General features: G+C 42.1%; 2 protein-coding genes across 6 annotated transcripts in view; one reads left to right on the plus strand and one right to left on the minus strand.

Moving 5' to 3' along the window:
- Window positions 1-11,997, plus strand: part of MANBA (mannosidase beta) — a 123,369-nt gene extending 111,372 nt beyond the window's left edge. For both annotated transcript variants that reach the window (XM_002745542.6, XM_054253117.2), the window contains 4 exons: window positions 2,966-3,110; window positions 6,758-6,900; window positions 7,702-7,959; window positions 10,751-11,997. In XM_002745542.6, coding sequence (XP_002745588.1) covers window positions 2,966-3,110; window positions 6,758-6,900; window positions 7,702-7,959; window positions 10,751-10,975 — 771 coding nt within the window. In that variant the 3' untranslated portion in view covers window positions 10,976-11,997. The remainder of the gene's footprint in view (window positions 1-2,965; window positions 3,111-6,757; window positions 6,901-7,701; window positions 7,960-10,750) is intronic.
- Window positions 11,998-24,599: 12,602 nt separating this feature from the next.
- NFKB1 (nuclear factor kappa B subunit 1) overlaps window positions 24,600-27,733 on the minus strand; it is a 125,695-nt gene continuing 122,561 nt past the window's right edge. For all 4 annotated transcript variants that reach the window (XM_078366769.1, XM_008992920.5, XM_078366768.1 and 1 more), the window contains one exon: window positions 24,600-25,459. In XM_078366769.1, coding sequence (XP_078222895.1) covers window positions 25,299-25,459 — 161 coding nt within the window. In that variant the 3' untranslated portion in view covers window positions 24,600-25,298. The remainder of the gene's footprint in view (window positions 25,460-27,733) is intronic.

A 27,733-nucleotide genomic window follows, 5' to 3' on the forward strand; every position in this document is an offset into this window, starting at 1 on the left:
AGTCTTGCTCTGTCACCAGGCTGGAGTGCAATGGCACGATCTTGGATCACTGCAGCCTCCGCTGCCGCTGTCTGGGTTCAAGCAATTCTCCTGCCTCAGCAGCCTCACAAGTAACTGGGATTACAGGCACGTGCCACCATGCCCAGCTAATTTTTTGTGTTTTTGGTAGAGATGGAATTTCATCATGTTAGCCAGGATGGTCTCAATCTCCTGACCTTGTGATCTGCCGCCTCTGCCTCCCAAAATGCTGGGACTGCAGGCATGAACCACTGCGTCAGCCAAATAGGCATATTTTTAAAACTAAAATACATTTGTCTGCTAACAGTGGACTGAGTAACCTAGAAAATGACTAAGCATTTATCCCTCTTATGTGTAAAGATTGCCCTTTTTAGGAAAGGATGCATGGATGTGTAAATTTAGGTACAATTTTTAAAGGGGAAGGGGAAATTCTAGAGATTTTCCAGGGAACTAGGATTGTACAACATCCCTTAAGAAGTATAGTGGGCAGTAGCCTTCTGCATTTTTATGAACAAAGGTGTCATACATTAATTTTGACTGGTACCCTCTGGTTTGGATAGATTCAGGTCTATATTATTAGCATGCTACCATCTGTATGTGGAGCTCCAGAGCCTGGAGCACCCAAGAGTCTTGGTTATGCTCTTTCATGCTAATTTCCTGTAAGAGAGGCTACTAGATAGAGCCACTTTATTGCTCTTTTCATTGCTAGTGAGGGTTGGGAATCCCACTTGCATTTAAAACATTTTTCAAATTTTGAAAATTCTAAGGGACTAATAAGTTTTATCTATTAAACCAGGAAAAAGTAAATTATAGTGAGGAGATTAATGTTTGAATGGATATATAGAAATAAACATATCATGCACATAATGCTGAAATTGATAGAGTTTAGAGACTGAAAACTCAAATGTTTATAGGGGCCATGGTCATTTTGAGGTGGCACCAATGCTGCTCGCTTTGTGAGATTCTTACTTTAGAACATTTTCCTTTTGCTGTTGCTGTGTTCCTAGTGGTCTGGCTTCTGAATGTTCTGAATGAGAAGGCATTTCTTTGTCTGCTCATAGCTAATACCATCTCTTGCCTAAAAGGTCTACCTGAATTCACTCTAGCCCCCTTGCAATCCCTTTTTCCTTCAGTAGTCTCAGTCATCTTTTGGAAGTGCAAATCTGGTCACATCACCCTTTAGTTTAAAAGCTTTTCTTGACTTCCATTTGCCTTCAGGATGCACACCAACACCTTCAACATGTGGCCTTCCAAGCTCTGGCCCCTGTGATTCTCACCAGCTTCTCTTCCATTGCTTCCGGCTTCCTGTGCTCACGCCCTCTTGGCCTTCCAAGCTGACATCCTTCTCCCATGGAATGTTGTCCTCTCTGTAAGGTTCTTCCCTCTTTCTTTTTCCCATTCCTCTTGTTTTAGGCCAATCCTCACTCTACATCTCTGCCCAGGTACCCCACCATTGGGCCCACAACATTGCACACCTCTCCTACTTAGCGTTGTTACTGTTTAATGTTTACATGTCTTTGTGTGATTCTTTGATGAAGGCCTGTCTTCTACACAAACTAAGCTCCATAGGGTGGGCTGTATCATTTTTTGCTGGGTGGGTGCCTGTATGTAACATAGTCTGCAGGTACTTATTAAATATTTGTCAAATGACCAAAATTTCTTCTTGCTTCCTTTATGAAGTATGATGGCTGTGACTCATGTAAGTCATACTCTCATCTATGACTTCCTTACTCATAAGCCTTCCGAGCTTTTTTGCTTTTATGGGAAAGCATCTTGGCTTAGCCCTCTGGTGGTCATGTGCACTGTTCTTTTTCTTCCTCTGTGAAAACCCAAGCCCTACTCTAAGGCCATCTTGTTCTCTGACTAAAGCCTTGCTGCTTTGACCATCTCTCTGGGTTCTCCTCAGTGTTATTCAGTGGCCCATTCATGAGCCCCTCCTCAGCACAACTCCAGGCTAAGAGCATGTGATTCATGTGTCTGTAACAGCAGCAATAAAAGAGACTGATTTTTCAATAATGATGGTAATTAAGGGTCCTGTGTGAAGTTCTTTAGTTTATCTTAAACAAGAACTAAATTCATTTGTCTCATTGCTGCAATTTACCATCTGTTCTACTACAACGAAAGAATTACATTCGTGAGAATCTTACCTTATCAAAAACCATGACATCAAAACAACTGTTTGACCAGAAAAAAAGTGTTAGGGATTGGATATCAGACTTGTAATAACAATGTTATTTTTCATATAGAATTATTTCTAGGAAAAGTTTTTCTTGAAAAAATAGCCGTGAGGCCAGACACGGTGGCTCACACCTGTAATCCCAGCACTTTGGGAGGCCGAGGCGGGCAGATCACGAGGTCAGGAGTTCAAGACCAACCTCACCAACGTGGTGAAACCCCATCTCTATTAAAAGTACAAAAAATAGCCGGGCCGTAGTGGTGCGTGGAAGCTGAGGCAGGAGAATTGCTTGAACCTGAGAGGCAGAGGTTGCAGTAAGTGGAGATTGCACCATTGCATGCCAGCCTGAGCAAGAGTGAGACTCGTCTCAAAAAAAATAGCTGTGAAAATATTAGCAAAATTTGTCAACGAAGATAACCTAGTTTTAGACTACATACAGTATTTGTTCTGGAATAATAGTCTTTGTTTTTCTTTATGGCCTACATTATCATTAGCAAAGAATTTTTTACACCATCCTGTTTCCCATTGTTATAGTAATTAAACACCAAGCCTCCCACACAAACCTGCTGTTACAGACAACAGCTTCTCTAACGCTAAGGGGCTAGTTACAGACCGATCTAGTATAATGTATTCCTAATACTAATTACATTTTCTAATTTATTCAAATTGTTTAAAAAAAACCCAAAACAAAACTAAACCCTGTAATTTTCTCAAAGCTAGCCAGTCTACCTCAAACAATAACACCTGTGTATGAATGTTTTCCTGAATCAGGTGATGCAGGCCCAATGTGTCAAAACAGAAACTGAATTCTACCTCCGCAGTCGCAGTGAGATAGTGGATCAGCAAGGGCACACCATGGGGGCACTTTATTGGCAGTTGAATGACATCTGGCAAGCTCCTTCCTGGGCTTCTCTTGGTAAGTGTTTCAGTGTTCTTTGTGCGATTGAGAGAAAGCAGCACTGTAGGGAGAGGGACTGAGAAACCATAGAGCCGAAAGGGTCAGATCAGCCCAGGCAGAATTACAATCAAAAGAGGTCATTTTTTAAAAAGTCCACCTATGAGCTACGGCCACCCAACTCACTTAGCAGTCTTTCCATGAGCCTCAAGAGTAGCCTAATTATGAGTTCAGTGCTGTGCAAAGTTGCAACCGCAGGCTAAGAATGGGATAGATTCATATATATAAGTCTAAGGCATGTGTCTTGTAATTACTGGATAGAATTTTGAATTTATTTAAGAGGACATTCTGGGGCTAAAGAAGCATGAACTTAAGCATCCCTTCTTCTGTGTCGGATGATTCAATCAGGTAGATGTTTGGCCTGGTTATATGTTAACGTTTTCCTTTGTCTGATTCTCCTTTATGGACAAATAAAGATGTCTCTTAAGGACATCTTTATTATGCCCTATTTAGCTCTTTGGGAAAAGGTAGTAGAGGCAGAATCCCAAATGGGAAAGGTGACCAATTGAAACAGTTCAACTAGCAACAGGTGAGATGATTAGCATGGGACCTGCAGTTTGAATTATTCCATCTATTCTGGTACATTACAAAAAAAATTAAGGAATAATATTGAGTCTTTGGCCTTCACTAGAGGTGACTTGAAACAAAGTTCTGTTAATAATGCAAAGAATAGTTTTGGGTAAAAAATGAGGCAAGGCTACAAAGTAGAAAGGCGGGGTGAGGCTCTTAAACTGGCTGTAAATGCAGATCAAAAGAAATTCATTCCAAACATGTTTTCATCAGTGCCAGATGGATGACTCTTACAGAGGACTGGATTTCTAATCCAGTTTCTTTGTCGTAACTCTTTATCAGCAGCAACCAGATAAGAGAGCATTTGAGAATCAAGGGTAGAATTGGGAGGAAATCCTTTTGGGATGCTGGAAAGGTGGACAAAGAGATGTTGTTCAGAAACTCTTGGATACTGACTCTGCTTTCTGTCTGTGGATGAGCTTGTGGACTTCTGAAACTGAATTTGATTCAAGAAATGGGAGAGCCCAACTTTTGTAAATATTCCTTTAAACAATGTAGATTATTCCTGAATTCCTCAGGAAGAATAGATCTGTAGGGGAAAAAAACACTCAAACTCAAAGTGCTTTTTGTTTTGTTGAGATAGTCTCGGTCTGTTTCCCAGGCTGGAGTGCAGTGGTGCAATCATGGCTCACTGTAGCCTCCACCCCACAGGCTTAAGCCTTTTTCCCACCTCAACCTTCTGACAATCTGGTACTATAGCTGCACACCACTATGCCTGGCTCATTTTTGTATTTTTTTTTCTAGAGACAGGGTTCTGCCATGTTGCCCAGGCTGGTCTTGAACTCCTGGTCTCAAGCAGTCTGCCCTCTTTGGTTTCTCAAGTGTTGGAATTACAAGTGTGAGCCACCATGCCCAGCCTCAAAGTGCTTTTTTAATTCCCTCACTCCACAACAATCAACACAGAAGACTTCTGTGACCAAAGGTATGGGAAATTTCCCCCACACACCAAGCAAGCAATCACTTTTGTGGTGGACACCATGTGAGTGTCCTCCAGCTTAAGTCTGACACTATCTGCCTGCAGATAGCATCAGATTCTATGGGTTGAGAACTCAGTTCCACAAAGCTGCCTTCCCCCTTTAGACACCAGTCACAAGTCTGGGCCTCTAGAACTTCTGACTGACCAGCTTCAAGTTGGGGTTCCCATGACCGGGGCCCCCTCTTTGGGTTTAATTTGCTAGAGTGGCTCACAGAACTCAAGGAAACATTTTGACCAGTGTATTATGAAAGGATATTTTAAAAGGCTCAAATAAACAGCATATGAAGAGATACATGGGGTGAAGTCTAGAAGGATTCTGAGCACAGGAACTTTGTCCTGTGAGGTGGGGGTGTGCCACCCTCCAGGAATGTGGATGAGTACTTGTTCACCTTTCTGTCAACCTTCATGTGGTCAGCTATTTGGAAGTTCTTTGAACTCTGTCCTCTTGGGCATTATAGGGAGACTTCATTGGATAGCCATGATTGATAACCATGTAGAAATGTGATTGGACAAAGCGGTTAAAATCTAATACCATTAGACTGAGTGGAGAAACCCAGCAAGGCCTGTCCATTCAGCTTCTCGACCTCTCTGTGAAGCATTCCCTGCTTCAAATTATGGGGCAGGACTCCTGCTGAATAAGTGTCTTTTGACCCACAATCAGATTAGAGTCCTGGCTTGGGCTGGTAAAAGGAGGGAAGAAGTCAAAGAGAGATATTGTTACTGAGACCTGCTTTTGAGTCCTAAAGCACCTCAACATTATAACAAGATTCTGTTACAAAGACTATGGTAGTTATGAGCTAGGACTTGTTTCTTTCTGTTCTCATGCTGCTGATAAAGACATACCTGAGACTGGTAATTTATAAAGAAAAAGAGGTTTAGTGGATTCACAGTTCCACATGGCTGGGAAGGCCTCACAGTCATGGCAGAAGGTGAAGGAGGAGCAAAGGGGCTTCTTACATGGCAGTGGGTAAGAGCAAACTTATGCAGGGAAACTCTTCTTTATAAAACAATCAGCTCTCAGGAGACTTATTCACTATCATGAGAACAGCTCGGGAAAGACCCGCCTCTATGATTCAATTACCTCCCATAGGGTCCCTCCCACAACACATAGGAATTGTGGGAGCTACAATTCAAGATGAGATTTGGGTGGGGACAGAGCCAAACTATATCAAACTCTAGAAGAAAAATTATATATATATATAATATAATATATATATAATATATAATATATATATAATATCACAGAAGAAAAATGATATATATATAATAATATCACAGTAGGAAAACCCAAGTACAAGAGCTTGGCTATTTTCTAAACCCTGGCAAGACCCTGCCTGCCTGAGGAAGATCACCGGCTCCTTGTACTTGTTAGAGAAAACAAGTATCAGGGAGAAGCTGTGACAAGTTTTCTACATCTGCTTCTGCTCTGGGGGCCTCATAGCCCCCATTTAACTATTGATTGGCTCAATAAATCCACTGCTTATAATGGGTACGGATGGGGAGGTATTTGTTATCCTTTATCACCTGAAATGGTTGTACTTCAAAGCAATCTATGGCTACCTGGAATCTATAACTTCTTATATACAGTCATATACCATATAACATTTCAGTCCACAACAGAGTGCATATATAATGGTGGTTCCATAAGATTATAATGCTGTACTTTCACTGTCCTGTTGCTATGTGTAGAATTACTTACAGTATTCAGCACAGTAACATGCTGTACAGGTTAGTAGCCTGGAGCAACAGGCTATACCGTATAGCCTCCGTGTGTAGTAGGTTATACCACCTTGGTTTGTGTAAGTACACCGTATGATCGCACAATGATGAAATCACATAACGGCATGGGTTGTTAATGCCTGCACAGAGGTTGTGAGGATGACATGACGTAATGTCCAGAGTGTTCAGAGCCCTTCACAAACATGGGTGCCCTTCACTGTCGACTCTCCCTCATGTGCTCACTCCCTTAAAACCCCAATGAGCTACACATAGCTGGACCATTGGACAGTGCCTCTCCGACTACTTGACCTTGCCATCTCCTGACACTCTTGATTATTTTCAGAGTACGGAGGAAAGTGGAAAATGCTTCATTACTTTGCTCAGAATTTCTTTGCTCCACTGCTGCCAGTAGGCTTTGAGAATGAAAATGTATTCTATATCTATGGCGTGTCAGATCTTCACTTGGATTATAAGATGACACTCACTGTAAGTTACTTGGATTGTTTTTTAAGATAGAAGGAGACTTTTAGATTATTTATTTAGTTGTTTGGTTGCATTCTTTTGGGAAAATGAAAGGGAAATTAATTTAGAGTTAGAGTACATATATTCTGGCTAAAACCCTGCCATTTATGATGTGACCATAAGCAAAACCCTTCACATCTTGGTGATTCAATTTCTTCCTCTGTAAAATGATACCAGTCTAACTTCTTACAGGCTTTCTATGAATAGCAAGTAAAATTACTAGATGAAAGCAAATTATATATACTGTAAAGTGCCCCTTAAATTCAAGGTTATTTATAATTATTAGAGGCTGGAAATAGTCCAAACTTTATAAAAAGAAAGTTAAAAATGGCGTGTTATAGTGAAAATCAGTAGAACTATTCAGAATGGGCATATAGAAAACAAATTTGTATTTAAAAAATAAATGTAAGTAAAAAGTCTTAGGTGACTGTAGTTTGGAGGGCACTAACAACACTGAAAATAGGTCACATTTACAGAAAAATTACAACGCATCAGGTACTGTAGCTTCCACGGATTATTTTTTAAATTCCCACAACAGCCTGTGACATTACTGCTGTTATTTTCATTCTACATATGAAGAAATGAAGACTGAGATGTTGACTTAGTCACATAACTAGCACTTTGTGGGACTGAGATTAGAACTCAGATTTCATAGTCTCTTAACCATTTCTGCTATCCTGACTTGCAGCAATTATTACTGCCATTGTTCCCTAAAAACATAGCAACCAAGAATGCCTGTTTTTATTCTGTTTTATTTCTCCCCAGGTCAGAGTCCATACTTGGAGTTTCCTGGAGCCCGTGTGCTCTCGTGTGACTGAACATTTTGTGATGAAAGCAGGAGAAGCTGTCTGCCTCTATGAGGAACCAGTGTCTGAAATGCTGAGGAGATGTGGGAATTGCACACGGGAAAGCTGTGTGGTTTCCTTTTACCTTTCAGCTGACCATAAACTCCAGAGCCCAGCCAACTACCACTTCCTGTCCTCACTGAAGGAGGCCATGGGGCTCTGCAAGGCACAGATCACTGTAAGCACAGGTCATGGCGGAGGGCAAGGGGCTGTGGCCTTGTAGGGCTCTCCTGCTCTTGGGCCAGCTCCTTGCCTTCTGAGATTTGCATGTGTCCCCTCCTTGGTGCTGAGTTTACCTGAGGCCTAGGGGAAGACTGGCCTCTTCCCACATAAAGCAAACACCAAATGATTTCTATTTCAAATCCAGGATTTGTCAGAGTTGCTGGTGGCCACCACTCGTATGTCCTGTCACCCCTCCTTAGTGGGCAGGTGCAGTAATGGGAGAGGAGGCTGGAGTCATCACCACTGCCTTGTGTCCGCTAGGTTCCAGGGTCTGTTCTGGGGGCTTCACTGCATTGTCACCGACTTTCATCACAGCTCCAAGCATTATCATCTGCATTTCACAAGTGAGGAAGCCAGTTTAGGAGGTTAAGTTATGAGCTTGAGGTCCTGGAGCTGGGAAGCATTGGAGCCCAGCTGACACAGTCTAATTTTAAGTAGAGTCTATTAATATTCACTCTGGTCTCTTTGATTTATTGCTTCAAAGTAGCTCAATCACCAAATCTTTTTATAATTGCCAAGATATAAAAATGGGATGATCAGGATGTGTTGTTATAAAAATTGTGCAGCTGGAGAATTTGGCATTTGTCTAGTAGGTTAAAAACCTTTCCTTCCTTCTCCCCTACACATAGAAACTGAAAATACATGTTTTTAAATTTTGCTATCCTATCTTCTGGACACTCAGGAAATAACTTTCTAGAAAGTTACATTCTCTATTTTTAGAAAATTTAAATCTGTTTTACACTTTTACTTCATAGAGTTTTCTACATTTAATTTAAAAATATATGTAACACCTAATCCTTGTGTTTTATTTTAAAGAGGCCTAACAATTGAAAATGTATCTTCTTTCTAAATTAATAAATAGTCACATAATAAAATCCAAGTGATCTGTAACAACTAACAGAGAACAGAACAGAAGGAAATGACATACTCTTACGTATATTTCTTTCCAAAACAGAAAAACAAAAACTATGTACAACATGAATTGTAGTCTCTAAACTTACGATTTTGAAAACAAAATTTTTTCCTTTCCTGAGTTAGGCCTTCATTACCTTGAGGTGGGTAATTGGGGTGGGAGAAAAGCAGGGCTCTTTCTTTGTTCTATCTCATTTTGATTTCAGTGAAACTTGTCTTTCTTAAGGAGAGAAAATGATATTAATAATAATGTTAGTTAGCATTTATTGCTGGCTTAATATAGACTAGGTACTTGGCTTCTTATCTCAAGGGAGATGCCAGAACTTGTTCTCCCCGTCTCCCTGAAGCCAGGGTGCAAGCTTGAATCCCACTCTCTGCAGTCAGATATACAGAGAAGAGATTCCCAATCCAAAGAAGGTAACCAGCGTGAGCAAGGCACTGGCCTCTCTTTCAGCCTTGGTCTTGGAGCAGCAGTACCTGGGGCTGCCCTGGCAGCCTCCTGGGCTGGCTGGCAGGAGCTGCGTGAACCTTGTTCCTGTGGCTGCTTTAGGACGTTTCTTGGAACAGCTGGGCGGTGTGATCTAGGAATTTGCCATCTAAATTCAAGCCAGAGCCTCTGACCCTGAAGAACTACCTGATACACTTTATTAATTTTCTTTTCTGCTTGTATCAATAGGTTTCCTTGTATATAACTCTGAACCCTGAATGATAACATATTGTACAAATATGTAAGGCTAAATTCTATATGGTGAAAATTGCTCTTTGAAATTTTTTTTGTCACAAATAACATATAACGTAAGGCTGAGATGTTGCATGACAAATGTGCAGCTTAAGAAACCAGGTGGGGCCAGGCGCAGTGGCTCACGCCTGTAATCCCAGCACTTTGGGAGGCCGAGGCTGGCCGATCATGAGGTCAAGAGATTGAGACCATCCTGGCCAACATGGTGAAACCCCGTCTCTACTAAAAATACAAAAATTAGCTGGGCATGGTGGCGTGCGCCTGTAGTCTCAGCTACTTGGGAGGCTGAGGCAGGAGAATTGCTTGAACCCAGGAGGCGGAGGTTGCAGTGAGCCGAGATCATGCCACTGCACTCCAGCCTGGTACCTGGTGACGGAGCAAGACTCTGTCTAAACAAAAAAAAAGAAACCAGGTGGAACTCAGCTCTTTGCTCACACTAAGAGAGGCTTGCACACCCTCACCCTCTGGGAAGTGGCACATCCTCTGGGCATATGAGCTTCGGCTAATTAAGTGGAATGGAGCCTACATACTTTAAATTGCACTCTCTCTTTTTGCTACTATTTTGTGGAATTTATACATGTAAAAAATGCTAATAATGTGACTTTACTGAACTATGCAATAAAAGAGAGAAGCTCTAATGGCAAAGCTTTTGTAAATTTCTGGCAGTGGGCTTTCTAGATTGCTGGATCTTTTTGAAAGACTCGAATATAAGCTCCACAGTTAGGTTCTGTAGTTAGGTCCAGATATAGCCTTAGAAAGTCATTAAAACCACCCAGGCTGTATGTAAAAATGTTGCTCTCCTGATGACACTCTGAGAAAAACTGTAAAAGATGTAACACTTTGAGCTTCTTGTGAAATATTCTTAATGATTGGAGACGATGTGTTTCCTTGATTTGAGATTATAATTTGGTAACTTTCTGTAGCCTCTAGTCATTTTCTATGTATTGTTATGTGATTGAAACTGCACTTTAGCAGTTGTAGAACCAAAGTTGTGGGAAATGCACTCTTTATTAGGCCCACATAAATGTTTAGGAACTGTATACAGACTCTATAACTCTTTCCTCATCTTTCACTTCATTTTTTTTTTCTTTTTCAGGCCATCATCTCTCAGCGAGGTGACATGTTTGTTTTTGATCTGGTGACCTCAGCTGTTGCTCCCTTTGTTTGGTTGGATGTAGGAAGCATCCCAGGGAGATTTAGTGACAATGGTTTCCTCATGACTGAGAAGACACGAACTATATTATTTTACCCTTGGGAGCCCACCAGCAAGAGTGAGTTGGAGCAATCTTTTCGTGTGACCTCCTTAACAGATATTTACTGAAGGAATCTGGGTTGTATTTTCAGTGGACAAGGGAAATAAAGCATTTCTAAAGAACTGGCTGGAAAGGAAGGCAACAGAGACAAGGAGAGCAGCTGAGAGACACGTCTGCTTGCTGCCATGCATCTGAGTGATTGGTCTGCGAAGAGTTGTACACTGAACAATTTCAGGGGAGGCTGTTAACCCAGGCGATATCCTCAAACAAGCCTGTGCCTGGGAATCCTAGAATCTGTACTGGGACTGTGTTTTTAGCCCTTCACCTCTCAGCTTTAGCAAGACATGGACCAGGTATAACAAGATGACCCTGCAGGGGGTCACAAGAATGTGACTTGGCAGGATCTGTGGATCCAAAGGGAAGGTTTTCAGGTGATACAGGTTTCATAGTTAGCTTTGGGAAATACTGAATTCTCAAATGAAGTGCTTTGTCCTTATTTCAGAGGGAAATGGGGGTTGAAATGTTACAACCAAGATTTCTTGGTGGTAGCCATGTTGATAGACAATTTAGGAGGTTGATTGTTGCTATTTGATTACTTTTTGGGGTAGGACACCTTTTTCATTTATGGGTTTTGTTATAAGATATTGTTTTAACAACTTCTTTTTTTAAAGGCTGATAGAGTGATCTTCCTTTGAAAAATATGTGCATATGGAAATGAATGTCACTGATATTACTGGAAATTTCTGGAGGTCCTGACATTGGTCGTCAGTGATGATAGTGTGTGGGCTTTATACTTTTCTAAATCCAATATGCTTTCCAATGCAAAGCCTGCAAATTGGATTTAAACTTGTGGACCATGGCAGCAAAATGGTGTTCCTTTTAGCTAGAGTTTAAATAATTTTATTTATATTGACTGATTTTAAATTGCTATAGAATTGTCTTATTATACATTACTATGTTTATAAAATTACATTGATGATAATGCAAATGAGGTAAAATGTTAATAAGTAGCTATTTGTGTAAAGGTATATGGGTATTTTTCTATAAATGGGAAATTACATAAAAATAAAAGTTACATAAATTACAGTGACAACTTGATATTTCATCTGTGGCTTATTTAACCATTCTATAAATATTCAATTGTGCACAATATGGTATTGGACCCTAATTTCCATTTAGCTCTGGTTATTATTCTGCTTGGTAAACTGAGAGTTTGAAGAATCTAAACTAAGACATGTTAAAGGTTTTCTCTGGAAACAGTCATGTAATTGGTTATAGAATGGACCAGCAAAGAGTGTTAGGCTTTAAAACGGAGATATTATTAGTAGTTTTGGTTTTAAAAATGAGAAGTATTAGGTTCAGTGACTCTAAAAGATAATCCAGTCTTCTCCTGGAACTGGATTATCCTCGGTAAGTAAGAGTATCCTCATTTTATATATACACACACACACACACACACGCACACACAAAGCCTTATCAAGGGGACTGGGACTCCAAAGAGTCTTACATGGTGATAAATATTATATTATGTTCTTATGACTATTGCAAATTTTGTTTTAGCAAAGCATTGCTGCAGGGCAGGGAGGACTGCTCTTCTTTACCCCTGTGCATGTTTTGCCATGGGCCCCAAGAAGGGACTTTGAAGCTGATGGGCCAGAGTATACTTTGTAGTTCTGCCCTTATTAGTTCTGTAACCTCACTCGAGTTATTTAACTTCTGTGCTCAGTTTTCTGAGCAAAATGGGACTAATAACACCTACCTTGTTATCACTTACTCTTGACTTTCCGATAGGGTTTTTCTGGTAGTGGTTGTATTAGTCCATTCTTGCATTGCTGTACCTGAGACTGGGTAATTTATAAGGAAAAGAGGTTTAATTGGCTCACAGTTCTCCAGGTTATACAGGAAGCATCGCACCAGGCATCTGCTTGGCTTCTGATGAAGCCTTAGAAAGTTTACAATCAGGGCAGAAGGCGAAGCGGGGGCAAGCATGTCATATGGCAAAAGCAGAAGCAAGTGAGAGAGTGGGTGGGAGGTGCCAAATACTTTTAAACCACCAGATCGCCTGTGAACTAGAGGGACAGCTCACTTATCACCAAAGGGATTCATGCCTATGATCCAGATACCTTCCAACAGGCCCTTGTTCCAACCCTGGGGATTACATGTCAACATGAGATTTCGGTGGGGACAAATATCCAAAACATACCCTTAGTTGTGTGAATAATAGGATAAAAAGACTAGAACCAGGTCCTACTGCCATGATCTGGCAAAGCACATTCCAGAGAGAGTGGGATGAAGAGAAGTCAGTTCACACGATTATATCTTCCCGTTTCAGAACAGAGAGAACAATAAAAATAATAATTTTCTCATTCACATTCACAATAACTCTTCTTATTCTCTCTCTTTTTTCTTTACTTGACTTTTCATTGTGAGACATTTTCAAACCATGAGAAGCCACTTGGAAAGTAAATAGAAAGATATTGTTCTCTGTTGGAATGAAGGTGAACTGGCGTGCAGGAGAAATAAAGATATGTTTCCCTAACATTCCTAAAGTGACAAAGACCTGAGATAGAAAGAATATTCCCTTGGGCTACCTCTGGCTCTCAGATATGAAACTTATTCCCCAGCTTGGTAAGATTTACAGAGAAAAGCAAGTAGGCATTGTCTGTGTGGGAAATTCAAAGCATTTGAAAACATCCTCAGTGTCTGTCTTGACGGAATGCAATCTTATTAATTCAAGAAGCACATGCAATTTAAAGGGTTATGCGGAAAAGACAGTGATATTTTGAAGTACTTGGGAGAATTCTTGTTTTCTAATTGATTTATCAGAGGCATGAACCAGAGTAGCATATAAAACCTTAAAATCACTGGCAAGTTAAGACGAGTTTATATTCTGCCCTGAGGCACTGTTTGACTTAAGGATTTATTCACTCATTTATTGAGCATGTATTGCAGGCCACTCTGGGCAGGCACTGTCCTTGTCACTAGTGGTATGGCAATGAAAAAGGCAGATATGTCCTAGTTCTCATGGACCATCTATTGTAGGGGAGAGAGTCAATAAGCCAGCATGAGGCAATTCCAGCTGGTGACAAGTCCTTAAGGTGAATGCCACGCTGACAGGGAAGCAACATTAGATAAGGCACCATCTTATTCAATACTTTAGGGAAGCTTTTTGGAAAGTTTATGGTAAAAATATATGTCAAAAAATTTCAGTTGAGAAATGTATCTTTAAGGACACTCATTGTAATTAATACTTAAGGAAGAAAAAGCACAAAATCAGCTGGTTAGCTAGGCTGGGCTCTGAGCCTGTATTCTACAAGCCTGGGTGGGACTAACTTGCCAAGACATCTTTAAGTCCTGAATGGGGCCAAATGGTGAATGAGCTTAGCAAAGGTAAGAGCAATGCATCACTGTTTCATGTTTTATAAACTCTGTAGGCCGGGTGCGGTGGCTCAAGCCTGTAATCCCAGCACTTTGGGAGGCTGAGGCGGGTGGATCACGAGGTCAAGAGATCGAGACCATCCTGGTCAACATGGTGAAACCCCATCTCTACTAAAAATACAAAAAATTAGCTGGGCATGGTGGCGCGTGCCTGTAATCCCAGCTACTTAGGAGGCTGAGGCAGGAGAATTGCCTGAACCCAGGAGGCGGAGGTTGCGATGAGCCGAGATAGCACCATTGCACTCCAGCCTGGGTAACAAGAGCGAAACTCTGTCTCAAAAAAACAAAACAAAACAAAACAAAACAAAAACTCTGTAGACAGGAGTTACTGAATCCTGCCATGAAAGAAAAGTTTGCTTAACCCCATAGGTTGGTCTCTGTCTTTAAACAAGATTTATTGAGTTTCTCCAAGTGCCACACTGTGCTATGCAGTGAGCAAGTACACATGATTATAATAACACCTAAGTTACCTACAACTCTCAGGAAATGAGACATTCTGGCTCACAAACATTTCTGTGTGAGAACCAGTACTCATTCCTGCCTCATCTTTTATGTGGGAACAACCTTCTTGTTCTGATTCTGTGCCTGTTACTTATTGTCGGTTTTGTAAAATTTACTGGTCCACTGCCAGGGGTTGGAGCAGGCACTGTTGGCTGGCCACTTCATAGCCACATCCTCCTCCTCTCTGCTAATAGAAGTGGCCATGTCCAGCCTTGGAGACTGAATCATAACTTGTTATTCTAAGCTAGTCCTCTTTGCCAGTGATTGATGTAGGGTTAGGCACATGAAACATTTCAAGAATGGATCATCAGTTGATGTCTAATGTGGGGTTACTGGGGGAAGGTTTCCCTGCTTGGTAAGAGACAGACCTGAGGCGAAACCCTCTGCTGTTGGGTAAAATTGAGAAGCTGTTTGAGGACCAGATACTTGGAGCTGCTGTAGCCCTTTTTTCGTGACCTTAAAGAAACATTGTTGACAGCGGGTGTCAGAGATGTTTACCTGCTAAATTAACCTTTAACCATCTAACTTTGGTCTTATTATAATGTGGTAAGAAATAAAGGCTTCGTTGTTTAATCTCGTAGTCAAGTGTTCTGATTTTACAACCGAAAGCATCTTAATTGATACAGAAGTTAAAGGCATGGGCACTGAAGTCAGACTTACTGTGTTTCAGTCCCAGATCCACTAGTAGTAGGCTATTTGACCTTGGATATAGGTTATAGAGTCTTTCTGTGCCTTAGTTTCTTTTAACATTGGAACAGTAACTGTATCTGCCTCGTAGGCTAATTGTGAGGTGTTAAGGAGATAATGCATAGATTATGGATAGCACATAGTAACTATCTACCAAATGTGAGCTGTTACAATCATCATTGCCTCTGTGTGAAGCCATCAAAACAACATAGGGAGGTGGGCAGAACTGAACATGTGCAGGCATTGGGTGGTGGCTGTGAACAGCATCAGCCAGGGGAGCTGGGGGTGTTAGGAGCAGCAGTGAGAATGGGAAAGCAGCAGGTAGGACCTGGATCCCCTCCCACCATGCCTGGTCATCCTGAAGATTTAGGTCATATTTGGCCAGCAAGTCATGGCCTAGACTGTGTTTTAAAAAGCTGAATTACATGCTAACATTTAAAAAGGGGAAGATTCCATGTAAAATATAGATGTATCTATCTCTAATGTTCTTGTAATGGTATTTTTAAAAGCCCTTATTTGTTTAACCCACTTATAGTCAGGCATTCTTGATGTAATTTTATAATTAAAAGCATCCTCATGGATAAAAGCATAGGTCTTTGAGGCCAAACACATCTGGGCCATGGAGAGGGTAGTGTGGGCACCTGGGTATCCTCTTAGCTGGGGGATGCGTCACCTGCTTCCTTGTGCTGGGATACTGCAGTGGCAGTCGTGTCTCTAGTGAGGAAGGCTGTTGGGGACACAGCTTGCCAAAGTGGGTGAAGGAAGGGCCCCTGCTCTTTTACAATGAACTCTCAAGCCAAAGTTGGGTGGTTGGCATGCTTCCCTCCCCATATTTTTCATATTGAAACTAGAAGATTTTAAAATAGTCAACCTGCAAACATGAATGAGATTTTGCCTTGTCAAAGATCCAAATTGTGTGTGCAGGCTGCATGTGGTGCAGGGCTATGGGCCCTGCTCTGATACAGAAACTCCCAGTACTGGCCTTGGACCCATCAGCCTCTAAGCCTCAGTTTCCTTATCTTGAAGGTGAGATTAATGGTACTAACTCTCTCACAGTGTTACCGTGAAGATTAAATAAAATAAAGGTGTAAATGTAGTAAATGCTGGCTTATCAATATTTTCCTCAAAGGATAAGGCTGGAGTGATCAGGCCTAGGAATCTCTCAAAAGGAAAGAGCAACTTAAGGCCTCTGTACTAAGGGGAAATAATCATCGAGCTTCATGACCTGGGTTGAAGAAGAAAAATTCAGGCAGAAAACTGATGAAATTTCTAATTCCTCCTTTTGGTAAGATTTTTCCAATTTTACAGAAGCAAATAAAATAAAACAAGATAAAATTGAGTAGCAAGAGGCAAGCCAGCTGTTGGGGAAAGTGCAAAGTTCCGCTTCTTCCAGCAGAGGCCTCTTGTGCTCAGGAAATGAGGCTGGTGGTGGGTGAAGGGAACTGCCCTGGGCCAGGGTGCTGGCTTCCGGGAGGCTTCCCCAGAGTTCTAAGTGTCTGCTGCCTTCCAGCAGGAGGGGAGTCTAAGAAAACACTTGCAGGGCTGCTCCTCAAGCCCCTCACCTTCTGAGCTTCAGGGAGCTGGATGCCAGTGCCCCAGAGGAATGCAAGAATGTGAAACTATTGTAGGAAAGAAATAAAGATAAAGAGAGAAAGGAAGGGAGGGATGAAGGGAAAAAGAGACAGGAGAATGAGAAAAAGAAAGAGAAAGAGAAGAGTTGAAAGAGATTGGGAGAGAGAGAAATGAAAAAGGAAGGGAGAGAGGAAGAATGAGAGAGAAAAGGAAAGAAAGAAATGGTGAGAGAAAGAAAAGAGGGAGAGAAAGAGAAAGAGGGGAGAGAGAAAGGAAGAGAAAGAAAGGGGGAGAAGAGAAAGGCAGAAAGAGAAAGGGAGAGAAAAAAAGAATGAGAAAGGAGAGAGAGAAAAGACAGGCAGAGGGAGAGAGAAAGGGAGAAAGAGAAAGGACAGTGGTGAAGAGGAAGGGAGGAAGGAGAAAGAAGGAACCCAAAGGGCGGTTCTGTTTGCTGAGCCCTTGATTTCTTCCCAGGCTCCAGGGCTAATAAATGCCAAGCACCAGCACAGCCAGATCACAAGGTTCAGATTTACAGAGCAAATTTGTCTATTTTCTGCCTTTTGGTTACAGATAGGTCCCAGACTTTCAACGGCTCGACTTATGATTTCATGACTTTTTGACTACATGATGGGTTTATCAGGGCGTTAAATGCATTTTCGACTAACAACGGTTTTATCAGGACATAACCCCATTGTAAGTTGAGGAGGATGTGTATTTCATTTCCATCCTTTGTTGCTGCCTTGGCAAAAGGGTGGCATATAAATGCTTTTCAATTCCAACTTAGTTACTATGGATCTGTGAAAACTTGGCACCAAGCCTCCTCAATAGATGATTGACAGAGGAGAAGTCAAATGAGCTATTTAAAGGCTCAGTAACAAAGCAATCAAGAAAGGCCCCAAACTGTGAGCTACAGGCAGGATTTGGGGAAAGGAATGACATTCTGCTGATGGAAGGACCAAAATGGTCCTTGGCCCACATGCCGGGTGCATATGTTGCTCATCATTCAAGATGTGCATTTGGCTAGGCAGTAAAGGAAGGCAGGGCCAAATGGTGGTTTTGACCTTCCCGGATCAAAACTGGGATGGAGAAAAATGCTAAAGACTGCTTGCAACAATCAGGCCTGAGAGGTTCGCTTATCCATGAGCATGTACACACTTCCTGAGCACATATGGTCTCCATCTATTGGGGAGGTAAAATTGCCCCTGCTATTGTGGTCGCAGGCAGCAGAGGTGGAGGTGCAGCGGGCTTTGGGATCTAAAAGAAGAGAACAAGAATGTATCTTTTTGCTGGTCCTGCTCCTGTAGCAGGACCTGTCTGTGGGATTATGTTGGGTCTTTACAGGGATGTCATTTTTGGTCCCTTTGGCCTCTCTAGGCCAGGCTTTGCTTCAGCTATGAGGCAGGATTCTACATTAACATGAGTGGCTCATGGATAGCTTTTTTGGGGCCCTGGCTTGAGTTGTTGGGGGAAGGTGAAGGGACACAAAAATGGCAGAAAGAGGCACGTGATGGAGAAAAAGTTTCTGCAAAAGGAGTGGGGCTGGAAGGAAAATGGGTAGGAGGAAGGAAGAAAATCAGCGTGGACTCTTGAGGCCTCTCCCTGGACCTGTTCTTGGGGAGCAGTGTCAAGTACCATGTGTGCTGAAGCTGAGTTCATTTGCTGAGGGAATGCTGGTTTCCTGCTCTTTAGCCAGCCTTGGGTAACACTTCAGAGCCCCCAGTGGGCAAGCTTCTTCTCTCTCCTGGGCAAGACCCACCCCTTTGGAGCAGTTGTGTGTTCCATGACCCACCGCTGCAGCTGAAGCCCAGGAACTCAGCATGGGAATTAAAGACTGAGTCCCGGCCCGCCCCTTGTTCCTACATAGACCAGGAGCTTTCCAGCACATCAGCATCGCTGTCCTGTGGAGAATGGCAGAAGTTAAAACTTCTCCCTTTTCACCTCTCAGACTGGTACGACAGTCAATATTTGAAAATATTTTCTAAATGAAAACATTCACATTTAGTTTTTTATTTTTTGCAAATTTGCTTTTCAAAATTACAGAAAGGGAAATCATTTCAAAAGCCTAAGGGAACATTTGCATTCAAATAAGGTGATGAAAAGCGATACTGAAAAATGAAAAAAATGTCTTGTGACATGAGGTTTTTTTTTAAATTTCTTTTTTTATTTTATTCATTTTGACATAAAGTTTTTCATTCAGTTTTTTAAAGCAAAAAAATAAGTTGTGCAGTATTGCTTTATGAAAACAAAAAAGAGAAAGGCGAAACAGTTTTGAAATGAAGAAAATATCTATCTCTTTTTGCCAGGGAACAGACCTAATAACCTGGTTATCTAGTATTGGGCATCAACTTACAGCCTTTCCTGATCTGCTGTGCCCTCAACATAGTCCTCAGGGTTCGACCTCACTATCTTCATCATCAGCTCTGCTTCCTGGATCCCAAGAAGGAATTCTGGGAAAAAAGAGTTTCAAGAATTTCTGTTTTATCTTCTGGCTTGAAGAGAATATTATTTCCACAAGAACCAATTTCTGCTCCTTTTCATTTCCTGAGAAAATGGGAACCAAGGTCTTTCCAGCTCTCTGCAGATCACAGCCAAGATAAACTTGCTTGTCCCTTTCTTTTGGGTAGGATCTCGAAGGGTCAAGTCCTCTTGAAGAAGGCTAACTGTGGTGTCTACAAGCCCAGACTTCTTGTGCAGTGTTAAGGAGCATGAACGTTGGAGAGCAGGGGTCTCTGTGAATCAGTGCAAAGGCAACAACACGTAGCTGCTGTAACTCTTCCCCAGCCTAACAGCTCTCATATCCTTAATCATCTCTGAGGATTTCCTTAGGATAAACTGTGACTTTGTGCTTACGATGCAGTCTTCATGCTTAATCCTAGGACATGATTTTGCCATTAGTGATGGCCATTTACCGTGATTGCAGGTGACTTTCAGAGCGAACATCTGCATACAAGTTGGAACTAGAAAGAAACTTATGGCTCAGCCATCCTCAGGGAAGTGATTATGACCTGTGCCACAGACTGTCACCTGTTCCAAAATCAACAGCTCTCTTAAAACTGGGAACAGAAGTAGATCACCCCCCTACCTTTGCTGCTCTTAGTGTGACCAAGGGACTGAAGTTTTTCTTCAGCACAAAATGAGAAGAGGTGACACATTCAAAACTCCCACACATACATGCAGCATTTTTCTCCTGGCTGACTGGAGCTTTCAACCCTAGTAAGACCTTAGGAGCCAAGTGTTGGAGGAAGAGACTGTCAGCCTGAATCCCTGCATGACTAAGTGGAAGAGAGACACTACTCACCCCTGACCCTGATACAGTGTTGGTACTGGAGTCAAGTGATCCTGTGGTCATGAGTCTCAGGTGCCTCAGTTTCCTCATAACCACCCCATTGTAGTGCCTGACAAGCAACAGATGCCCAAGAAATATTGGTTGAATACTGCTGTGCCTCTCATGTTTATTCCCTGGGGAAGCATGTCTTTATACTTTAAAGACTCTTGCGATAGTTTGATGAAATAATTACTTTGGAAAGAGATATCAACGTGAAAAAGCTAGCTAATGGAAGTAAGATGATGCTATCTCAGCCCCTTCCTCCCTTTTATTTTAAGAAGCTTGAACAACTTGTGGAACTATTAACTTGTGCACGGTAACAGAAAAAGGCTATTGTGGACATAATGAGATCTATAGAAATTGAAGATCCACTGAATTTCAAGCCTCTCCTCAGTGTCTCCCTCTAATCCCAAACCAAACCACAAACCTGGGAAACCAATGGACAGGAACTTGTAGTCTCTAGGACTGGTATTTACATGAAGCAGCCAGCCACAGTGAGGCTGCAGGGGGAAGAGATGCTCTCACTCTGTAGGTGATCATAAAAAGTCAAAAATTGGGTGATCTCTAAGATCCTCTCCAGCCCTAAGTTCTGTGAGCTTCAAGAAAATAAACAGAATTTTCGTTTCATCCTCTTTTGACTCCTGTTCCTCCCATGTCCGAATATTCCCTAGGGAAGCACAAATCAGAAAGAGAATTTCTTCCAAAAGCACAAAATAGGAGGCAGAAAGAAATGTGGTAACTTCCAGTTGATGAATAATTCCTATTTAAGCATCCTTGCCTCTTTTATTACGGGGAAAATCAAGACTCCAAGCAGCGTGGACTTTTGGTTATACTTTGGGTTCATTTTGCATCTTGGCTGGTACATGACGACTCCATCATCTTTGTACAGAACTGCATGCATTTTTCTTTCTCTTTTAGATAAAGTATTTTTTTTATCAAAGAACTCTAAACATCACTAAAGAATAGTCTTTGGAATCAGATGGGCCTGCATTTGAATCTGGGGTGAGTTATTTAATAACTTTAGATCATCCATTTCCTTATTATAAACTGCGGTTAAATATATACCTCTTGGGGGTGTCTTGAGAATTATCATTAGAAATTATTAATACAAAAGGGCTGGCATGTAATAAATGCTCCAAACTGGCTGGATCTTTCCCTTACTCTTTTTTTTCTGCTAAAAATGTACAAAGTCCAGTTTGTGTGGCTGCATTCCATGGTGGTTACCAGGAATGTCTGTGCCACATTCAGCTACTGCAGGAGACTCAGGTAGGTAAATGAGCAGCAGCAGGGCTTCATTCTGCCGAAAAGAAAGACTGCTGATCCTGAGAAAGTCTGGGTTATGCCTGCAGCGTATAGAAACTTCAAAAATGACTGAAGTTCTGAGGAAGCTATTTTTAAATGGCCTCCTGCTGTGACACAAGCTTTCAGGGAAGGTTTATTTCAGGCCCATTATAGCTTTCCACCTGATCGCCCGCATTCCTTTTGGTTTATCTCCATCTGCTGGTACAATATGAAAGATACTCCTTTCACAGAGACCCAGACAGGACTGGTGGCCTTGCTGTTGCAGCGCCACAGAGGTTCAGGCCAGCACTAAGATCTGGGAGGAAGAAGAGTCAGTTTCTGGGACAGAAGAGAAATGGGGCATCTTATGAAAGAAGGGGAATGTGATTGTTCTATCTTGGTATGAATTATTTAGTGGTTCCTCCTCCTCAAGTCAGCTTCTCTTCAAGTGAACTTCTGGTAGGTGAGCTGTCAAGTTGGAAACCTGGAGCATGGTGACAATCTACTCCACACTTTAGGCTTAAAACCTCAACCATTGTTTAATTTGCTCACGAATCTGCAATGTGGGCAGGGCTCTGCAGAACAGCTTGTCTCTATTCTGGGCAGCATCAGCTGAGGCAGTTTAAAGGCTAGATGGGGTGACTCAATGGTTGCGGGCTGGAATCTTCTGAAAGCTTCACTCCCTACCCATCTTGGGGTTGATGCTGGCATTGGCTGGGGCCTCAGTAAGGCTGTGGACTGAACACCTGCACTTGATTTCTCCATGTGTCTACTCAGCTCCCTCAGAACACAATGACCAGCTTCTAAGAGAGAGGGCCCAGCATGATGGGGCAGAAGGTGTATTCCATTTTATGACCTAACCCTTGGAAGTCACTTAGCATCTCTTCCATCCTTGTCACAGGTCTGCTTAGATTCTCAGAGAAGGAACCGGGCCCCCTCCCCTCAGCGGGAGGAGTGTCAGCCTCATGCTGTAAGACAGGAGGCCTTGTAGCGGCCAGCTGGAAAACAATGATCTGTCATAGAGAGGAACCAGCAGAGGAGAGGAGGCATGGGCTGCTTGTTGGAAAACTAAGAATTAAGGAAAGAGCTGTATTTTTTCACTTTACAGAAACAGCTTTCATTCAAAAAGGGTAATCATGGGGCTGGGCAGGGGTGGAGAAATGGCAACATAATAGAAAACAGCAGTAGAATTTTCCTTAAGATTCGATTTATTTGAGACATGCTGTAAAAGAAAGAAACGAAACTGCTTTTATGTCAGTGAAAAGTTTTGCCTAGAAAAGCCTTTCGTATTTCAAATTATTTATCAATGATGTCTAGGACTTCCAATATTTTTGTGGCTGAATTTTTGATATATTTGGAAATTATTTTGATGAAAGGAGGGAGGCACTGTTCAGATGGATTGTTGTCAAGTGATTAGCCAGTTGGGACCTCTGTTTATTGAGTAATATGATTTGGCTGTGCCCCCACTCAAATCTCATCTTGAATTATAGCTCCCATAATTCCCACGTGTTGTGGGAGGGGCCTGGTGGGAGATAATTGAATCATGAGGGCAGTTTCCCTCATACTGTTCTCGTGGTATTGAGTTGCATGAGATCTAATGGCTTTATAAGGGGAAACCCCTTTCGCTTGTCTCTCGTTTTTCTTTTGTCTGCTGCTGCATAAGACTCGTCTTTCACATTCTGCCATGATTGTGAGGCCTCCCCAGCCACGTGGAATTGTGAGTCCATTGAACCTCTTTTTCTGTATAAATTAGCCAGTCTTAGCTATGTCTCTATCAGCAGTGTGAGAACAGACGAAGACACTGAATAGTCATCTTTTTCTTATTGATTTGAAATATTACTTTATCACATACTAAATTCCTATATAGTTTGGAGCCTACTTCTGGACTCAATGTTTATCTGTTTTCTCATCAAGAAAATGTCCCATCATGAGCTCTGGAGCTAGACAAAGCTGGGTGTAAACTTAGAAACAGCTTAGCTATGGTCTGCTTGAACTCTTTAAGCCTCATTTTTTTTCTCTGTAAATTGGTTTTTCTTTCCAAGATTAACGACTCCACATGTTGTGCTACATTGTTATGCATGGTTCCCAGCACCTGTGTAGGCAAGGTTTTCGGGGAAACTGACTCTGAGTTGGAAATGTATGTGTTAAATGTTTTTCTGGAGTGCCTTCGAGATTAACAGCTATAAAAGGGGGGGAGAGTAAGCGGGATGGGGAGAGGGAGAAGTTGAATGCAATGCAGCATCAGCCACTCTCATGGGAATCCTAAAGCTTAAAACAGCCCTTTGGCGTTGTCCTGGGATGGACAGGCTTTCATACACCCACAGTGGTCACTGTTGCATGGGTGCCACTGTGGAAATGGATGTGGCCTAGGAAGACATGGCTCTCTGCAGCAGAGGCATTCCCTGAGGAAGCTGACAGAGTACATCACCCTCAGACCAGCACTTTGTCAAAGGGGAATCCTAGTTGTCCGTCACAATTTCGACCTTAGCACCTCACTCAAAAACTCACTTTTTTCATCTTCCTTATTCCCAACTCTTTGAAAAGCAGTTCAGAAAAGCTTCATGCTAGAAGGCTCCTAGTTCAGGGCCCTCTGATATGTGGAATTTTAATATTTGATCACAGAGGTGTGGAGAAGGCATTGAAGAGGTGTAGCGTTGCATGAGATGGGGGAAAGTGAGGTGGTACATTTTAAAGATGAGCTGGGTAAGGATTTGATAAATCCAAGCTTTCATCTTAGGTTAAACATTTTCCTTCTGATAATTATTTATTCATGTCTAGATTAAAAAATTGACTCTAGTAGGCAATAGGAATGTGATAACTGGGTTAAGGAATCATCCCATGATTATAAGGAAGCATCTTAGAAAAGTATTTGCACAGATCAAACAAGATGAGGTCATCAATTTGCTTTTCCTTTTATTATAAAAGTAAAATAAAAAATAGCATTTATAAATCCAACATTTTTTTCCTTTAAAGTATTTGATCTAAAAAACATATTTACAATAGCAAAATGCAGAAAAGGGGGAAAATATCATTTTCAGCAGTGATTGTAACCATGTTTAAATATTGACAAGTACATATTTTCTTTAAATCAGAGAAATAACCACATTAGAAAAAGTAATACGCCTTTTTTAAAATTGCACATCAAGTGATTCTCATTTTAAAATATCCCTTTCTTAACACTTAATTTGAATGCAAAACGATGCTATGGATGGTCAGAAGGAATGCCAGGTGGGGACAGTGATACCTTTAATGAAAACAGGAACGTAGCAGAGGGGAAATAACAATGACAACAGAAAGCAGCTGTGATCCAGCAGTGGCCGGCAAAGCTCAGTAAGCAGCCTCATCCCCAGATGCATCCACTCAGCCAGTGCTATGATTGCTAGATACTATCTGTAAGTGAACCAAACTAAAATTCATTTATGAACCAAGAAAGGAAGCCAAGTTGAAAAGGCCTTGCGTTAAATCGAGAATGATTCTGGCAGGCCAGCTCTCTGAGCACCTTTGGATGCGCTTCAGCTTTCTTCTTGTGGACGATACAGTGGAATTTCAGGGCTTTGGTTTACACGGTGTGGGAAATTGTCAGCAGGCTAAATTTTGCCTTCTAGAGGTCCTTCCTGCCCATAATCATGGGGCATTTTGTTGAGAGTTAGCAGTGAGCCACCACTGGTCAGAGACTCGGTAAAGCTGAGCTTGTGGAAGGACGTCTCCACGCCGCTGTCGCAGACACTGTCGCTGTCTCGGAGCTCATCTGAGAGGAGAAAGCACAAATTCACTGGGGGAACAGCCGAGACCAGGCAAAGCCTCTGCTCTCATACGCTCTAATCTCCAGACGGGCTCCAAGTTAGGCTGTAAAAAGCTCATGGACTATTCTCTGAACAACTCTTGCCCACTGGTTTCTGCCAGCCACACATCCCACCTATGCCGCCCCCACTGTCACGACTGCTCACCGTGGTGGGAAAGGCAGAAGATACCGTGGGACATACTGCGAGGATGTTATGAATTAGCCAAATGTCAGAATTAGCCGAATGCTTTCACATCTTTCTTCTGCCATCTAGTCTTGTGTTGATGAGAATCCTTTTGAATTCTCTTGACTCATAGGGGACCTTTCTTTTCCCTTAGAAATCAGGTGTATTTTTCCAACCACTGTATTATTTATTTTATAGCTGGGAAAATGCTGAACCTCAGCAAAATAAATTGATGACAGAAGCAAGAACTAAAAATGAGATCTCCCTCTGGGTTCCATACGCTATTACAATATACACTGCCTTAAAAACCTTTTTGGTAGCAAAAATGTAAAGTGATTTTGATGAAAATGAGTCTATACTGGAAAATCAGGTTGAATTCCCCTTATTGATAAGCATCCTTAGGGATGTGACCAAGGCAAATTATTCCCTATACAGAGACAGTGACTAAGGAAACAGAAGTCTAATATATACGAATCAAAATGCTATCTTCTTATGTATCAAGTTCCAATATGAGATTTTCAAGACTTTAAAGCCAGTGGCATGAATATCATCTTGGTATTCATTGATTTATTTAATCTTTATTTTGTTTTATGTGCTAGAAACTATGAGATATCTTAAAAATAACTACAAATTAAGGGCTTAATGCTTAGGTATTTACTTTAAAAAAACAAGTATTTTCTTTTTTAAAAATATCTGTGCAGAAGGAGCACTGGGTCGTGACACAGAGGATCGGGTTTGTTTTCCGGTGGACACATTATTCCTTTGTCAAGTGTACACAATGACGTCTGCCCTTACTCCCTTAGGAAGGCCCCTGGCAGGGTGAGATGAGTGCTGAAACTGAGGGCATGAAAGAGCCAGCCAATTAAGTGCTTTCCAGGGAATGAGAAGAGAAGGATCCAAGGCCCGAAGTCTGGATCAGACTAGTGAGCCAGGGGAGCAGACAAAACACTTGGGAGTGGAAGGGCAGTATGGAGGAAGAGCTTCCAAAGCAATGTTTAAGAAAGCAAATGAGTAAAACAGAGACACAGTATATGCTCAATCAGGATTTGCTGAATGAATGATTAAATGAACTGGAGGGTATAACCCAGAAGTAACAAAATGTCACTAATTTTTAGAAAGAATTGCACTGTCTGTTGGGCAGAGAGTGGACTGAAGGGAGGTGGACAGGAAGGAAACCAGGGGACTGAGTGGGAACTGTGAAGGAATCCAGGCAGGAAATGATGGGGGACTAAACCAGGGTGGTGGCTGCAGAGGGGGTGACGCTTGATGTGACATATGAAGTGATTCATGCCAGAAAGGACTCCTGAGAATCTTGGGTTTTGTCTTAACCTCCTGGAAGATGGCAGTGCTTCTGACACATGTGGCCAGTATTGGGCTTGGGTGAGGTACCAAACAGGGAGGATTTAGGACTGACCCTTGAGAGCTGGGACTTTAAAAGGTGAGTGTGGAAGAGGCAGGCAGGGGAGTGCATTGCGGAGGAGCTAGGAATGGAGATGGTCTGAAGTTGGAGGGTAGGGGTCAACCATGACACTCTCTGTGAGTGGTCGAGGTGAAAAGGAGGTGACCGGTCACTGTGAGTGACCGGTGGAGTGGTGCAGATGGGATCCCAACTGCAGGACGTCATGCAGAGGGTAGAAGGTGGCAAGCCAGAAAGAACAACTCTAAAACAATTCTTCTGGGGAGCTCTGCTGTGTAGGGGAATAGAGCTAAATGGGATGTGGGATCAAGAAGGTGATTGTTTCGGTGTGTTTCTTTTTAAAGATGAGGAAATCATGACATGCTTGCTAGGTGATCTAGTGGGAGAATGGGGAGGAAGAATGGCTAATACAGGGGAGAGAGGAAAGAGTTAACAGGAACAAGAACCTAGGGAAGGTGAGGGGGGTAGACTCAGGGAAGAGGTGGCTCCTCAGCTGGGCACATAAATTTAACCCACCAAGCCTGGATGGAAGGCTGCCAATGTGGGCACAGGCACAGGTGGACTGGCACTTGGTGCAAAGATGAGAGGGTTCTGGTTTCTTCTGTTTTCAATAGAGCGTGAAGTAAGGTTGCTGCATGAG

This window comes from Callithrix jacchus, chromosome 3 (genome assembly GCF_049354715.1).
Source record: "Callithrix jacchus isolate 240 chromosome 3, calJac240_pri, whole genome shotgun sequence".
Taxonomy (NCBI): Eukaryota; Metazoa; Chordata; class Mammalia; order Primates; family Cebidae; genus Callithrix; species Callithrix jacchus.